General features: G+C 38.9%; 1 protein-coding gene across 5 annotated transcripts in view; it reads right to left on the minus strand.

Moving 5' to 3' along the window:
• Nucleotides 1–3,599: 3,599 nt before the first annotated feature.
• Nucleotides 3,600–17,465, minus strand: part of HDAC7 (histone deacetylase 7) — a 259,547-nt gene continuing 245,681 nt past the window's right edge. For all 5 annotated transcript variants that reach the window (XM_069970267.1, XM_069970265.1, XM_069970264.1 and 2 more), the window contains 5 exons: nucleotides 9,641–9,759; nucleotides 9,397–9,530; nucleotides 8,588–8,672; nucleotides 5,558–5,708; nucleotides 3,600–4,948 (listed from right to left, as the gene is read on the minus strand). In XM_069970267.1, the coding sequence (XP_069826368.1) occupies nucleotides 4,897–4,948; nucleotides 5,558–5,708; nucleotides 8,588–8,672; nucleotides 9,397–9,530; nucleotides 9,641–9,759 (541 nt within the window). In that variant the 3' untranslated portion in view covers nucleotides 3,600–4,896. The remainder of the gene's footprint in view (nucleotides 4,949–5,557; nucleotides 5,709–8,587; nucleotides 8,673–9,396; nucleotides 9,531–9,640; nucleotides 9,760–17,465) is intronic.

Here is a 17,465-nt window from a genome sequence, read left to right on the forward strand (position 1 = left end):
TCTACTAGTAGCTCAAACAACAAGTTGCTGCATCACTTCCCAGCACTGTGCTGCTTCAGCTCCCATGGTTTCAGTCATAAGTGTTGTTATTCTGTGGTTACAATTAAAGGGAATCTTGCACCTAAATTTTCTTTTACTGATTAAAGTCAGATACTAAGAGTTGTTCTTTTATTTTAATCTCTTTCTATTTTCTGACTTGAAATTTTTTATTTCACTTTTTGTACATTATTATGGGGGCTACTATATTGCCTGAGCTGTTCTTAATAGTATTTAATGACATGCTTTACAGCAAGACTCATGGACATGGATGACAATAGAGTCCCCTTGAGTTGAATGTAAAATATCATTGCGCATGCTCTGTAAGCTTTGAAAAGGTCATTCCACAGGGAGCTGATATTGTGTTGTACTGATGCTATATACCTACTGGTATTACATGACGCTGTAATACTGTACAGATCACTTTACAACAGCCTCCTCTTATCACCACAGACACAACAGGGAGTCTCAGCTTAGTTTTAGCCCCAGTGGTGAGAAGGAAAACTGCAAGATCTCAGGATTATTTTATAATATTGATAGAAAAATGTAAAAAAATTTTAAAAAATTACCCCCCCCATAAAACTTTATTTAAACAAGTCATTTTCTGATGACATATTCCCTTTACTGTTCAGATGTCACTTCATGATGAAGCTGAAGCATGGAAATGTAGTCTAGAAATGTATATTACCCATATGCAAACCTATAGTTTCTATTCTGAATGTGTGGTAGGTGGGGTGGTGGATTTAGCAGTCTGCTATGGGGTCCAGTATTTTCAGGTTACACCCTTGATGTCAAACATCACTTAATCGATCAAGATGCTAAAATATTTGCATTTTGGCAAGGGAATATAATCTGTTTTTTTATATATGAGATTATATATTGCATACAGCTGATTCATCACTATACAGGACGAATTAATAACTTTACGAAGCATATTGTCTAAAAATGTAGATGTTTACTTTGTAATAAATCATCAACACAGTCCACGTGACAGTTCTATCAGTGTAACTATACAAGAGGTTCAAGGAAAAAAATACATTTTATTGCTCAAAATTCATGAATCTTTTTACAAAAAAAATACACATATAAAGATATATATTTATATATTTATAATTTGTTTCTAGACAAAACTGGAAATCTGAATTCCAAGCTATCTATAGGAACAAGTGGTGACAACAAGATGCCTTCATTGACAAACATTTTTTTTTTTAATATATACACAGGTTCCCTTTTGGGGATGCATTTTCTATTTTACAACTACCAAAAGTGGAAGCCCTTGGAACAAAGGATTGTTAGCAAGATAACAGGTTATATATACAGAATCACTGCTTTTTATCAGATGTCATCGTCTTTGGTGTAGAGCTGTCGGTGCTGAGGTTAGGATAAGAAGTGGATAAGATGATGATTTCCCTTTATATCATAAAGCTGCTATTTCATAGAAAATTAATAAATCAATAGATCATTCTGTAGAATCCGGAGATGAAACACATAGGTCACTTTTGTATTTTTTTTTTGGTAAGACATTGAGGACAAATTCTATTTTCATTCTTGTAAATGATTTAAAAAGTCCTATATAATGAGTTCATAGAGGGGGTTTCTATAATTCCTGCCCTACAGTGACCTCTAGTGGCTCTTTGAAGCCTAGCAACGACCCAGTCATTACACCCCTACATAATTCAAACCCTAACTTTTCTTGCCTATGACATCCTACATCCTTTAACACAAACTAATATATAATCTGATTTAAAAAAAACAAACTAAAACGAGTATGTTATTTTATCACCTATTTTTCATTTTAAGTGATGTTGGGTTTATATTTTTTTTATTGTCTGTCAAATAAATGCAATATAAATTCTGTTGTGGAAAAAAAAATTAACAAAAAGATTATTTTGGGTGACAAAATCAGAATATCTTGTAATAGATATAATATATTATAATGTAATATAACACTATTTTAACATTGCTTAAGAATAATTACTGTAGCTTTCCTTCCACCTGGAGTTAATAGGACCTTTTAGGGGGGGGGGGTGTAAATTTTCACAGATTTTATATATATATATATATATATATATATATATATATATATATATATATATATATATACATATGCATATGATCAGATATGTTTGTGGACAATTTGAAAAAATAAAAAAAAATATGAGATATTCAAAATGAAACAAGACAATAAAATTATGGATTTTTTTTTTTTATAACAGTTCTAATATGGTGTTTACCAGTTGCTTGGTATGTACATTAAAATGTTTTTGAATTAATATTGTAAGAGCACAAAAAGATAGTAGATACCCTGTTCGACCCAGTCCTAGATTTCTAGCTCACCTGAGGTCTAGGATCATTTACACATTCTTCAATGACAAAAATGATCAATATTTCTGTGATTTTTCAAAAATATTTTCTCAATCTGCACGTAAGTTCATAACTAAACCCCCATGTGCGATACGTTGTTTTCCTTGCCGACTTAGCCGTCGATTTCACCCGTTACATTGTAATAGGTTAAAATCATAGAAGAAATTTGCAACTTAAAGGAAAAGAGATTTTAAAAATCCACAACATACCTAGAATTATTATTTATTTTTTTTATAAAGCATTCACTTGCATTCTCCTACATATCGTTGCAAAATTCTAAATGCTAATTCTTTAATAGAAATACACTGTCTGAAAAGGCCCAGTTGGAGTCATCCACTTTGTACACTATTTACAGAAGGTTAATTCACAATCCTGGGACGCTGTGACACGTGGACTGATGCTCAGCTGGTGTGTCAGTACTCTATTAAATCTCAGGATTCTTTTTGTATTTACAGGGGGTAAATCTTTTTTTTTTATGTGGCAAAGCATTCCAAGGCATTGAAGATTAAACACAACCCTTTATCCACACCAGATGTTGGTAAAATTGAAAGATAAAACACATTTCCCCCGATCTCTGTAATTTTTAAGTAAAAAAATGCAATGCCGTCCCTTTTTTGACACGTTGATAAATTATAGAGAATTATAGGGCCGATTCACTCTGCAGCTACAAACATGAGAATCAAGGGAGAGGAAAGTGAACCTTGAATCCGAGGGAGACAAAAAAAAAAAACACTTGTTTTTGATTTGGAGGACCCAGTGAGCTGAGGGTTTAGCCAGCTGTTTGCTTTGATTTACAATACAGCCGCTTACGCCTTTGCAAGTCATCACACCTGACAGGGGTATAAAGTGTGGCCACGGAGAGGTACAGATTATTATTTTTCTTTTTCACTGAAATCACTTCAAAGATCTTTAGACCTATGAGATTGACAAGTATTGTGAATGTAGCTCGCAAAACAAAAAAAATCTGGCAGCGAATAAAAGAGAAACATCACAGCAAGGTATTGGTGTAAATCCCGCTGCTTACCCCCTAATCCCACTGATTCTTAACAGGACTTGCATTTTAGCTGAACCTATACGATGACTCTTTTTATATGCCAGTGGTGCGAAATTAGCAATGAGTCATTGTGGGTAGATCTGCCGCCGGCTGGACAAAAAAAATTGCCCCAGATGTCAGAGTTTCACCATAATAATCTACACGATTTGCAACATTAAATATATGACACACAATTGTTTTATTTTCATTGAGCTCGAATTAACCTTCTTTGGCCTTAAAGAGTCCTTGAGCGGGTTCACTCCATAAGGCAATAACCTTCTTCAGATACAAAACAATATACAAGAGTCTGAAAAAGTGCATCTAGGTGGACAGCGCAAATTTTTGTCTGTGGAAAATCAAAAATATAGCTAATCGGTCATATAACAAGGACGCACAGGAGAAAGGGACCAATGCACAGACTGTCTCACAACTTATAGTCATATCTGCATATTCCACTGTCATACGGGAATGTAAAAATTTCCACTGATATTGCAATGTTTGATCATATTGTCTCATAAAGCGTATTTTACAGCCAAAAATGTCCATTCCCATTGTATTTCTACACAGCCCATTATATATATATATATATATATATATATATATATATATATATATTTCAATCGCGTTTGTGGTGTGTGTGAGGAGCAGTTCTCCATAGTGCAAATGAACAACACAAAATCCATTCATCTATTAGGGATTAGTGGTCATCAGGACATTCTAGAATACAAAAAGGCATCTTCTCTTTTCCAGCTGTGCCAGGCACTTTAAAGTCCCATTATATTTTTATTTGTGTATTGAAAATCATCAATCTCCAGTGAATGGTCTACACGAAGGGTCTGCTATACACATTAGTCCATCATGGAGGAAGTGGTCCTTTTAATTTTTTTTACTGCAGTTCTTGTAGACGTGATACATCTTCACAAAGTTGGCAAATTTGGCATTTATTAGTACTGTCACATTTCCAGCTCACCATAGAATGTTCAACCAGTCCTGAGCTTCATAGATCAACTAGTCAGACACAATGATCCATGTACATAAAAAATCCATAACATAACCACAAGTTCCAAATAACAAAATGGTGCTTTTGTGTCCATTCCCTTGGGGTCTATTAAGTTACTGTGTTTCTTGGGCAACGTGGGAAGTGTCATTGGTATTCTCCATCAGTCGCTCCTGAGTGATAACTTTGGTCAAGCTTAGTGGTGTCTTCTTTGTGCATGGCCATACATTACATATCTGTACATAACTTATTTGCCTAGGCAGCAATTGAAAATGTTTTTTTTAAGGCAAAATCCCCATATTGATACCACTTTCAATGTAGGAATAGATGACTGTGGTTTGATGCAGCTCCAGCAATGAACTCACAGGTCGTGGAAATAGACTCAAATGCAAACTGCACCACTGTATGAAGAAAGAGCAGCAGCTTAAACCAATCCGCCAAAATAAGGGCCGCCGGTTTCCTTGGGTCATAGACTCATAGGTCCATCTTCTTCCATCGGCTCTTCTTGAGGCTCACTGCTGTAAGGTTAGACAATGATAAGGAAATTTTACTCAGCAATATGAGATATAGGAATTATAAGTATTTGCTGTTATAGCATATGCACTAAGAAATTTTTTTTTCAAATCAACTGGTGTCAGACAGTAATACAGATTTGTAATTTACTTCTATTTAAATCTCAAGACTTCCAGTACATATCAGCTGCTGTATGTCCTGAAGAAAGTGGTGTGTTCTTTCCAGTCTGACACAGTGCTCTCTGCTGTCACCCCTGTCTTTGTCAGGAACTGTCTAGAGCAGTAACAAATCCCTATAGAAAATGTCTCCTGCTCTGGACAGTTCCTGTCATGGACAAAGGTGGCAGTAGAGAGCACAATGTCAGGCTGGAAAGAATACACCACTTCCTGCAAGACATAAAGCAGCCTCGAGATTTTTAATAGAAGTAATTTACAAAGTATAACTTTCTGACACCAGCGGATTTAAAAAACATTTTTTTTCTTCGATTACTCCTTTAATATTCTATTGATTAATTGTTCTTTTTTTATTTTTACATGTATGTCTGATATTGGAACAGGGTTAAAGGTTGCACTGAACACACTTTAGCAAATGCTTAGAAATCTATAGAAACTCACTTGTTTGCAGCAGCTACTAGTGAAGTTCTGCCCACTGACAATGAGGCCAGAGCGGTCACAGTGTCCACTTCATCCCGGTCATGTTTTTGAGCTTCCAGAAGAGAGTATCCCACCTTGGATGCAAAGCGTTTTACAGAATTCCAGTATTTACCTGAAACAAAAAAACAACCTATCTTATTGGATTGTACAAGTTGTGTGGATGCCTTATACACAGTTATATAAAAGTGAGAACATGCAGGTTTTTTTTTTTCATTATTATGATGTAAGAAGAGGCATGTTTGTGTGTAAGCATATAAACACATTGTAAGTGAGAACAGGATGTCTAGGCCTCACTTACCCTAATGAGAGACAGAGATTGAGTAAGTCTTAGGGCCCTATTCCACCGGACGATTATCGTTAGCATAATCGTTAACGATTAACGATCTCAAACGACCGCTATTGCGAAAGACCTGAAAACGTTCACTCATTTCCATGGAACGATAATCGTTACTTATGATCGTAATTGCGATCGTTTCTTCTTCCGTATTTCTTCGCTATTGCGTTCGTATCTATTGCGAACGACCGAACGATGTCTTATTCAATGCGAACGATTTGCGAACGTTTTGCGAACGAGCAACGATAAAAATAGGTCCAGGTCTTATAAAGCGATCAACGATTTCTCGTTCGGTCGTTAATCGTTGCTGCATTTCAACCGAACGATTATCGTTTAGATTCGAACGATTTAACGATAATCTGAACGATAATCGTCCGGTGGAATAGGGCCCTTAAGTGACTCATTTATTCCTGTTTCTGGTGTATAAAGTGTCCCAAACATCCCATGAAAGGCAGCTATTTGCGAAAAAACTTAAATGTTTTGCTTTTTTTTCTAGTTGCCCAAATTCTAACATTTGGATGAACTCATATACACCTTTCATCCACCATTCAGAAACCATTTATTCAGAACCATGTTCTTGCGTTCCCTTACAATAAGCCACAGATGAAGGACTCTAAGTAGTCCTCTCCATTATATTCTTTAGCTAAGTAACAACGTGGCCAGTTAGTAGACTTACAATAAGGAAATGCAAAATGGGAGAAAGCTACAAATTACAGATTTGGGATTAGCATATTTTATCCTATTTACAGATGACTTCAGTTTAGTGGTGGAGGTGGGTAGGCAGGAGGTGAGAGAGTCCCTTTAACCCTTTCACGACCTGGGATCACGCCAGGTGCGCGTTCTTAGCTCACTCCTCTCCCCCGCCGGCCTCCGTAGATAGAAACCAGAAGCCTGAGGCTTCCGCTTTCTATGACTACCATCGGGGCTCTGCGATCAGTTCGCAGAGCCCCGGTGGACACCGGAGAGACAGTTTTCACTCAGTAGAGGGAGAATGATCTCTCCGATGCCCTACAGATACTGTTGACCGCAGTATCTATAGGGTTAATTCTCAGCATCGGAGCGCGGCTATGGTGCTGAGAGTTGCGGCGGGTCCCAAGCTATCACTGATAACCGTGACCTGCAGCGGATGACACAGGTGTAGCTCCTACGCTGTGTCATCCACTGCAGTAAATTCACGTGGCTGCAGCACCCGGCATAGGCTGCAGCGACATGAATTTACTGTGCAGCGGCGGGAGGGGGTTAAGGTATTTACTGCCTAAACAAGGAAGCAGTTGGTTATGATCCTAAGATCATCTAGCTACAATTCTGCATGCAGCAATAACAAAAATGTTTTTTTTTTACTTTTTTATTTGAAAGGTTTTCATATTTTTAAAAACATTTTTCATAAGAAATCATTGAATTGCTAATACTGATCTATGCAATGCTAAGCGATGGAGAGTAATGGTGCGTTTACACAGCCAGATTTATCTGACAGATTTTGGAAGCCAAAGCCAGGAATGGATTTAAAAATGAGGAGAAATCTCAGTCTTTCCTTTACTACCTGTTCCTTGTTTATAGTCTCTTCCTGGCTTTGGCTTCAAAAATCTGTCAGATAAATCTGCCTGTGTAAGAGCACCATAAGTATGGACCGAGGGTGCCGATCGGACAACGAACAGGTGCGGCACCTGTCATTTAACCCATTCAATGCTGCGATCACACCATTGAAGCGTTACATGACTGCACCAGTGGAGATTGGTGGTGCAGCCATTAGCTCTGAAGGTCTCTACTGCACATAGTAGCCGACCCCTGTCTATTGCCCGCTCGTGAGCTCCTTTACGTAAGCCGACATATATGGCTGACGTGAACAGGCTAATAATTTAGTGCATCTTCTACCTGTCTGGTTTAGTCTTATGCTTATTGTAATAAATCTAAATAATTATCACACAAACTAGGCTTACTAATCCCCCAACAATGCCTTATTTAAAAGACTAGGTTTGAAGGTGGAAATTGAAAAGTCTTGGCCCCAATAGGAGCATCCTATGGAGAGTATTCAGGACCCTCTTCCACCAATTTAAAAGCTATGACGTATCTGTGTGTTTAGTACAGTCAATAAGTTGCAGACGTTCCAACACTAAATATTTGTGTGTATAATGAAATTATTTTGGGGGGGTCTAGTTATTTGCATGCGACGCACAAAGCAGAAGGCACTTTCATTTCACAAACCACTGGTCTAAATAAATAGCTGCTGCATATAAACGAAAACCATAACTTCCAGACCATCCTTGTCTCCAAGAGCGATCACTGCATGGGTGGGAGGGGTGCGGTTTGAATACTTATAGGATTCTGTTGAAAGTTTTCAGCAGTCCAAGCCAAGTTGGCTACCCAAGACATATTTTAGAGACCATTCTATAGCTGCTCATTTCTCATTAAATTCTGGTATTAATTGAAATGAGATCTCGGCAACATTTGCGACTGATTTATCTCTCAGGGAGCCTTGTCACAAGCTCTTTGAAGTTAAGTCTTCCAGATTTGTGTGTTGTAAAGTCCTTTTGTACTTTGCAGCTGCAAGTGCTTGCCACGCATTATAGTACTGAGCAGTGCGTGGCAGCCTGTTTTCACTGTTGAGGGGCTTGCTATTCCAAACCCCCCACCCTCTATAAGAAGAAGACAAGACTCACTCTGGACTTGAATGACAGTTTCTAGTGACCGCACAGCATTAGCATTTGGACGTTGCCTCAAAACTTCCTCAGGGAGGGGATCCAACTGGAAATAAAAAATAGCACATTATGGCTTAAGGGATATATTTTATGAGAATGGTTTAAGATATATCTGTAGCTTTTACATACTTTGATTGATTGATTGATTGATTGACTGGAGACTGAGTGTTCAGACTTTAACTGAACGCTGGAAAAAGAAGCATGCAACTGAGTGCTTCTCTCCTCAGTCTCGGCCTATCGGAAACAGATGGTCCCACAGACTTGCATAAGGAGACTGTCTTGGTCATGTGGTATAGAGCCAGGAGAGAACGTGCTTAGCACACACTTTTCCAGGCTATATCTGGTGACTCGTCAGAGTCTGAACACCCTGAATAATTAAAGCTTTTGATAAGTCTCTGACATATCAAAAAAAAACTGCCAAACAGTAATCACAGTATTATAACACAATAATATAATGACATAACAAGTAACATAATGGTAAACAAATACACAAAAAATAAGACTTCTATATATGGAAGAACTGCAACATCTTGCCCATAGATTGTCAAAGAGTCCAGAATAAGCAAAAGCTATAACTATGACTAATAAGAAACTTTATATTTTTCAACACAGTCAATGACTCGGGTCACTCCTTTAATATTCCTATTTCAAATTATTCTTTAAAATAAATAGCCATCATATGGTTGTCACTCTTTGTAAGTTGTATTGTCAGATGATTGTTGTATACCTAATATATATATATTTTTTTATATATATAGTGTATAAAGTACCTCATTGCCAAGCAAAGCAGATACACAGGCCTCAGATGCATCACATATTGAGGTCAGGTCATGACCACCTTCTAGGGCAAGCACAATACGGCCTCCAGCCAGGCTCATCAGCTGACGTGTCATGTGACCAAAACCTAAAATGTATTTAAAAAAAAAAAAGAATAAACATTTAGAACATATACATCAACCTTAAATTCAATATATAGATACAGAAAACAAATTCAAGATTACAATCTGAGCTTACATTTAGCCGTTACTTTGTATCCTCCAAGAGGAGCTGGATGTCCTTCGGCTGCATCGAATCCAGCAGAAACCAAGACCACATCTGGCGAAAACTCATGAGCAATTGGCATCACCACTGTCCTGTTAGGAGAAAGACAGATAGAATTCAGGACCAGAGTGGAATATAATTACTATCCAAAGACACATAGAAGATTATCGGCAGAAAAACACCGCCTGGTCCATCTAGTTTGCCTTATTAGTATTTCTGTGATATACAATATACAAGTTTCTTTGTATAGGTAAATAAAACAATCGCTTCATAAAGAAAATGAGAATTACACAAATTTTGTTCTTCCTTTGTCTCCAATCGTAGGAATGTTTTCCAATATTAAACTACTAACCCTAGTGACATTTAGCAGAGGTTTAGGTTTACATGAAAGGACCATGTTTTTTCGAGCAGATGGCACTTTTAATGGTTGTTTTCATTAGACGCAAGTGCCTTGATTATTCTAGAGCAAAAGTTTTTGCACTTGTTGCCCAAAGCAGCTTAGCTAAAAAACTAAGCTAAGGAAGCAGTGGAATAATACTGCACAAAAACATAAATCATGTGTGCATGATAATTGTTGTGAAAAAAAAACAAACACCATGCAAGAAAACTCTGTATTAGCTTTAAAAAAAAAGCGTAAACACATTGATAAATTTCCCCCTTACTGCAGAATGTGAAGTGTAAATTTTGGACACATATCACTGTACACAAGAATACGTGCATGGCTGCTCCATTCAGACCCTAGCTTCGGGAATTCTGTTCTCAGGTTCAAGGGGGATCCCAACACAGTTAGACATATAGGTAATAAGTTTCCTGCATTCTAAAACATTGGTTTTTACTACTTTGATATGATCAGAAGGATATTTTGTCAGAAGGATGCCATAAAAAGAAATGAATCATAGGGTATCCATCTGCCAGGATTGTAGTCTGAAGAGCATCTTGGAAGCAAGTGTTTAGTTGTTCTACCACTTTGGTAGACACAAAGTATTATTTGATATTGAACCTAAAGAGGTACTCCACAAAATATATTTTTAAATCAACTGGTACCAGAAAATTATACAGATATATTTCTTCTATTTAAAGGGGTTATCCAGTGCTACAAAAACATGGCCACTTTCTTTTAGAGACAACACGACTCTTGTCTCCAGTTCAGGTGTGATTTGCAATTAAGCTCCATTCACTTCAACGGAACTGAGCAGCAAAACACTGCCTAAGCTGGAGACAAGAGCAGTGCTGTCTCTGGGAGAAAGTGGTCATGTTTTTGTAGCGCTGGATAACCCCTTTAAAAATCTCAAATATTCCAGTACTTATCAGCTGTCCCGTAGAAAGTGGTGTAATCTTTCCAGTCTTTACACAGTGCTCTCTACTGCCACATCTGTCTGTATCAGGAACTGGCCAGATTAGTAGCAAATCCCTATAGAAACCCTCTCCTGATTTGGACAGTTCCTGTAATGAACAGAGGAGGCAGCAGAGAGCACTGTGTCAGACTTCACTTAAAATGCTTTGAAAGGGAATTTAAAAATAAGGTCACTAAAAACAATAGATATTTACCAACAAAGCTATATAATGATGATGTGATGTGCTGGAAACATAGGGGAAGATTTATCAAACATGGTGTAAAGTGAAACTGGCTCAGTTGCCCCTAGCAACCAATCAGATTCCACCTTTCATTTTCCAAAGAGTCTGTGAGGAATGAAAGGTGGAATCTGATTGGTTGCTAGGGGCGACTGGGCCAGTTTCACTTTACACCACATTTGATAAATCTTCTCCATAATGTTTAAGGTGGGCCGACAACGTTTAGATTATCTGAATTGTCCCCTAAAACTGTGGAAACATGCCCACAATTATTGTATTTCTTGTCTATGGCCACTTTAACAGTCATTATTAGAGATGAGCACAACTCAAATGCAATTCACATTCAAACACTGAACAATGAGACTTGAGCATGCTCGTCTCTAGAACACAGGATTGTTCGAAAAATGGGAGTTCGTCCAATAATTATTATGAAGAAATTTGGGGATTAAGAAGGGTCATGCCCAATTCCAAAAACATCTGTTTCATGCACCAAGAAAGCTTTTCTGCCCTTGGATAGGTCTGAAGCCTTTACCTACGCATAGACATATAGTTAGCATGGTCACCTGCAACACCCAGTGTCCTGTTTCAATCTAATCAACCTTAAAGGCGTTATCCAGTGCTACAAAAACATGGTCACTTTCTTCCAGAGACAACACCATTCCTATCTCCAGGTTGGGTGTAGGTTTTGTAACTCAGTTCCTTTGAATTGAATGGAGCTTAATTGCGATCTCCGTTACTGCTGCCGGCCGGGGACCGCTCCAAGATGGTGCCGTCCTCGGCTCGGCGTGCTGATCTCATTGATCTTTGATGTATAAGTATACAGCAAAGATCTCAATGAGAGATCAAAGTGTATATACTAGAAGTCCCCCAGGAGGGCTTCTAGTATATGTGTAAAAAAAAAAAAAAAAAAAAAAAGTATTGTTATTAGTAAAAATCCCCCTCCCCTAATAAAAGTCTGAATTACCCCCCTTTTCCCAGGTTTTAAATAAAAGTAAATAAATAAATAAACATGTTTGCTATCGCCGCATGCGTAATTGCCCGAACTATTAATTAATCACATTCCTGATCTCGTACGGTAAACGGCGTCAGCGCAAAAAAATCCCAAAGTGCAAAATTGCGCATTTTTGGTCGCATCAAATCCTGAAAAAAATGTAATAAAAAGCGATCAAAAAGTCACATATGCGCAATCAAGGTACCGATAGAAAGAACACATCATGGCGCAAAAAATGACACCTCATACAGCCCCATAGACCAAAGGATAAAAGCGTTATAAGCCTGGGAATGGAGCGATTTTAAAGGGACATATATTTGTAAACAATGGTTTGAATTTTTTACAGGCCATCAGATACAATAAAAGTTATACATGTTACATATCGTTTTAATCGTAACGACTTGAGAAACATGCACAATAAGTCATTTTTACCCCAGGGCGAAAGGCGTAAATACACCATCCCCCCAAATAAAAGAAATGCGGTTTTTTTTTTCAATTTCACCACCCATTTATTTTTTTTCTGGTTTCGCAGTGTACTTTATGCAAAAATTCAGCCTGTCATTGCAAAGTACAATTAGTGACACAAAAAATAAGGGCTCATGTGGGTTTCTAGGTGGAAAAATGCAAGTGCTATGGCCTTTTAAACACAAGGAGGAAAAACCGAAAACGCAAAAACGAAAATTGGCCCTGTCCTTAAATGGTTAAGCTCCATTTACTTCAATGGAACAGAGTTTCATAACCCCTCCCAACCTGGAGACAACAGTAGGGGGAAAGTGGCCATGTTTTTGTAGCGCTGGATAACCCCTTTAAGAACTGATTTCCACTGATGGCCCTACACCAGTACTATCCAAATTTACATGGAGCCAACAAAATGCAAGGACTGACTAGAAAAACTATGAATATTAGTATTATATATATAGTAATATTGTTTCCTGTTATCTTCTGCCATCATAGTGTATTTTACATGTTAGTACTGAATATTATGAATTTGAAAAGTCTTTGCTTGCTTTTGGGTTGAAGCTTGGTGCATATTTCTAACCCACTGTGTGCCTCAACACATTCTTCAAACTTTTAAGATACACATGAAAAAAATTGTTTTGAGGCCCTTAAAGGGTTTTCCTAAAAGAACAGGGACTTCCAGTAAAAGAAAAAAACAAAAAGTGTAGGGAAAATAAATGGATCGTTGACATGGTAAATATCACTTGGTTCGACTATTAATCTCAGGATATTGCATACCACCAAAAACTGGTCTGGAGAAAAACGGGCTTGTGATGACTAAAAGTGAAATAGTTTCCCAAAGACATGAGTCAGAATCCATCTTTAATTTCTTTAAGACAATAGGAAACTTGATTGGTGTCTTTGTTTCCTGGATGTTCACACCTAGTGGTTAGGTTTACAAAATGGTGACCTCCACTGTTTGTTGGGCACAGGTGCTCATGATCTGAAGACCACATATCAGTTCGGTGAACAACAATTAAGAATCCGATTCCATGATTGGCTAATGCTATACCACAATAATACTCAGGTGGACCTTCCCGTTGCCTAATTAGCTATCCCAGAGAGCTGACAATCTCACAAGAAGCAACACTCCATAAAAACTGGCAATGAGGAAATAAGGCTTGTGAGTGAGGCCGTGAGCGTAATCATGCCTTCTTTGTGCAGAAAACCTATTTATAGATTGCCTTTCAAGTAAAACTGATCCAGATGTAGAAAAGAGGGAAGGGGGCTGGTGGGCAGGAAGAAACAAACTCGTAACATGGATGAGAATTAAGGCACTGCTGAAGTCACAGCAAAAATTCTGTTTTAACCCATTCAGTTCTAGACTGTATCCCATTGGCAGCCAATGGGATTATCTCATTCAAGTTGTGCTTGCCTTACCATTACTTTGTGTTACTATTGTGTAAAAAGTTTTATGCCGTCACTGGTTGCACAGCGGTAAACGGGAGCGAATACAAGCCAAACACATACACAAGAGTATGAAAGGGTGAAACATATACATATAGTAGCTTCCAGAATCACTTTAAATACCGCTGCATTAAATCTTGACTATTCAACTGCAATGGAGATTATGTCAACCAATTTAATGTATAAAAAGTCCAAAATGACTAAGCAAAACCCTGCAGAACAGATGTAACTAAATTCTATACACCCCCCCCCCCCTTACGCTTTGCTGACTGGCCCTTTGACTTGAAAAGGCAGAACATAGTCATACTGTAACGGCATTGAGTCCATTTGTTGGGTGTATACTGGGTAAGTCGTCTACCATGCTTTTGAGTCTTGCACAAAAAAGTATATGTGCATCCAAAGGGATAGTCACTTTTTGCCATAGAGAATGATGTATCTTATGGCATAAATAATCCCTTCTGCAACCAGGGCTGGATTCTCATATTCTGTTCCCTCCACTATTAGAGGTTAGCAATATTCAGACTCATAGCAATGTAGCATGGTTTAGTTCAGCACTGTTTGCAGCTGTGTTTTCAGCAGTGTAACACAGACATACCAGCAGACAGTGGAGGCTTCTACCATTTCCTATAACCTCCAAACCACTTCCATTCTGTTCACTTCACTTTGTCCTCTCTTCCAGCTCTATTAACTTTGTACATGATGTCATCACCCCAAAAATGCTTTACTTAAAGAAGATTGGTGGCATCTTAGTAGAAGTCATACCTCCCTGCTGCTACTGCTCCTCTGCTTTGGTTGTTCTGTCTTTTAGCCCCACTTTTCCCCACCGACTGGTGTCATTAGTTTTAGGCTATGTTCACAATGCGTAAAATAACGGTCGTTATTTTCAACGGCCGTTATTTTGAGGCCAAAACAACGGCCGTAGAATTACTATCGTACGGGCTAATCGTGAAACTATGGCCGTTGTTTAATTTTGATTCCTAGCATGATTATAAACGGGATGAAGCAGGTCATTTACTTTGAACACTGCACCCAGCCCGAGAAACCACTCAGAAAATTTTTTACATCAAAATCAAGTTTAATTCGGCAGATATACGTTTTACGTTCGCGGCCGCATTGAAATCCACGGCCGTTGTTGCAGTATTACTGGCCGGAAATAATTGACATGTTCATTTTTCACGGGGCCGTATAAAAAACGGCCGTTATCTGATACGTAGTGTGAATACAACGGCAGTAGTTACATTGCATTGCAGTCATTATAGGGAACCGCAAAACAACGGCCGTAGTTTTGCGGCGCGGACAACGGCTGTTATTTTACGTAGTGTGAACATAGCCTTACTTTATATATCGGGGGCTAAATATAACAGAACTGATTGCTAGGAAAAATAAGAGAGTAGAAGAAAAAAATTCCAAAACCTTTGTGCAGCCAAAATAGAGGCATATGGACAATCCACACAAATATATATATTTTTTTTATCCTTCAGGTTTTAGGCTATGTTCACACACAGTATTTTTGCTCAGTATTTTGGTCCTCATATTGCAACCAAAACTAGGAGTGGATTAAAAACACAGAAAGGCTATGTTCACACACTGGATGGCTGTCATTTAATGGCAAATAATTAGTGTTATTTTAAAACATCGGCCGCTGTTATGAAATAAAAGCCATCATTTGTCATGAAATTACGGCCATCCACTAAATTTCAATGGTGTGTGAACAGAGCCTTTCTGTGTTTTCAATTCACTCCTGGTTTTGGTTGCAATATGAGGACCAAAATACTGAGCAAAAATACTGTGTGTGAACCCATCCTTAGGGCCCTATTCCACAGGAACGATAATCAGCCGAATCGGCCCCATTCGGCCGATTATCGCTCGGTGAAATAGAGAGAACGATCAGCCGATGATCGTGTCATCGTTTAGGCCGGACCTAAAATCATCGTTCCCCCACCGCGCATCGCTACGGTGGAATAGCGGTGCGCGGCGGGCTACCGACGATTTGAGAAGCAGCATACATTACCTGCAGGTCTTCTCCTCCGCTCTGTCTTCCTCCCCGGGTCCCGTGCGCTCTAGCTCCAGAATGGCCTGTCAGCTGACGGAGCGCTCAGACAATCACAGGCCAGGACCGCCGCAGCCTGTAAATGGCTGAGTGGCCTGTCAGCTGAAGCTAGAGCGTGCAGGAGTCGGGGAGGAAGACAGAGCGGAGGAGAAGACCTGACAGGTAATGTATGCTGCAAGGGCTGCAGGGACATCGGTAACGATGTCCCTGCAATCCTCGTTCAATGATCTAGGGCAGATCGGCGCTCATTTACATCGTTGATCGGGCCCGGCTCGGCCCGTGGAATAGGGCCCTTAATCAGTATTATGGGTCTAAAACATAGAGGAGGAGCCAATCTTTCCATTCTACTGTTTCTTTGAAGGTTCCATTCTGGGTCACTGATACTAAATACTGACCAAAGTGATGTCATATGAAAGTGGTAAAAGCATATGGCTCAGAAAAAAAAGCTATTAAACAATAAACTTAAAAAAAAGCTGTAGGACACCATCAATGCTTGGAAATTCCTATTTAAAGGGGTTGTCCAGGCATATTCTCCCTCTGATCTGATATTGGGCATTGAAGGACATAACTCCACACTGGGCAATCAGGTTGCCAAGTCAATATGTGAAACCTGGTCACTATTGTAGACTGGTCCCATTAACCAGAACAGGTCCTGTGCACAATACACAGATAGACGTCAGATGGCTGTTTTGTCAACTGGACTGCCGGTGTGCTGCTTCATGTCTGCCTGATTGATATCAGCATCTGGGGAAAATATACCTAGAAACCTCTTTACTGTTAAAGGGGGCACATTCACAGGGTACTATGCCACCTTCACAACATATCACACAAGAAAAGGAAAGAGTGAACTGAGAATAAAACCATAGAGGCCTTAGCACATTAGAAAGCAGAGAGAGACAACAGGGTGGACCGGTGCTGGTAGTGAGGACTGGTGTCACTCCATATTGCTTGGCAATGGGCTGCATGCCACTCTCTGAGCACAAGTTAATTTCAGAGCACTCCAAGCAGTGTAAAACTTTATTAGTATGCCCATGCAGACAACACAACTGAATATGGCCTGGTATACTTGGTTCATTCCACTTCAGCTATTTGGGAGAATAGATATGTGTATATTATAAGATTATAAGTGCAGAGTGCGTAAGTCATTCCACAGCAACGCATGTAGTTCCTCCATGTTACGTGTATAGGTAAGGATACAGATATCTAACTGGGAGAGGGCTGCACTGGTATCGCCCAAATAATACCTGTACTGTGGACACCCAGAGGGCTTCAGTCCCCAG

This window comes from Dendropsophus ebraccatus, chromosome 5, assembly GCF_027789765.1.
Source record: "Dendropsophus ebraccatus isolate aDenEbr1 chromosome 5, aDenEbr1.pat, whole genome shotgun sequence".
NCBI lineage: Eukaryota > Metazoa > Chordata > Amphibia > Anura > Hylidae > Dendropsophus > Dendropsophus ebraccatus.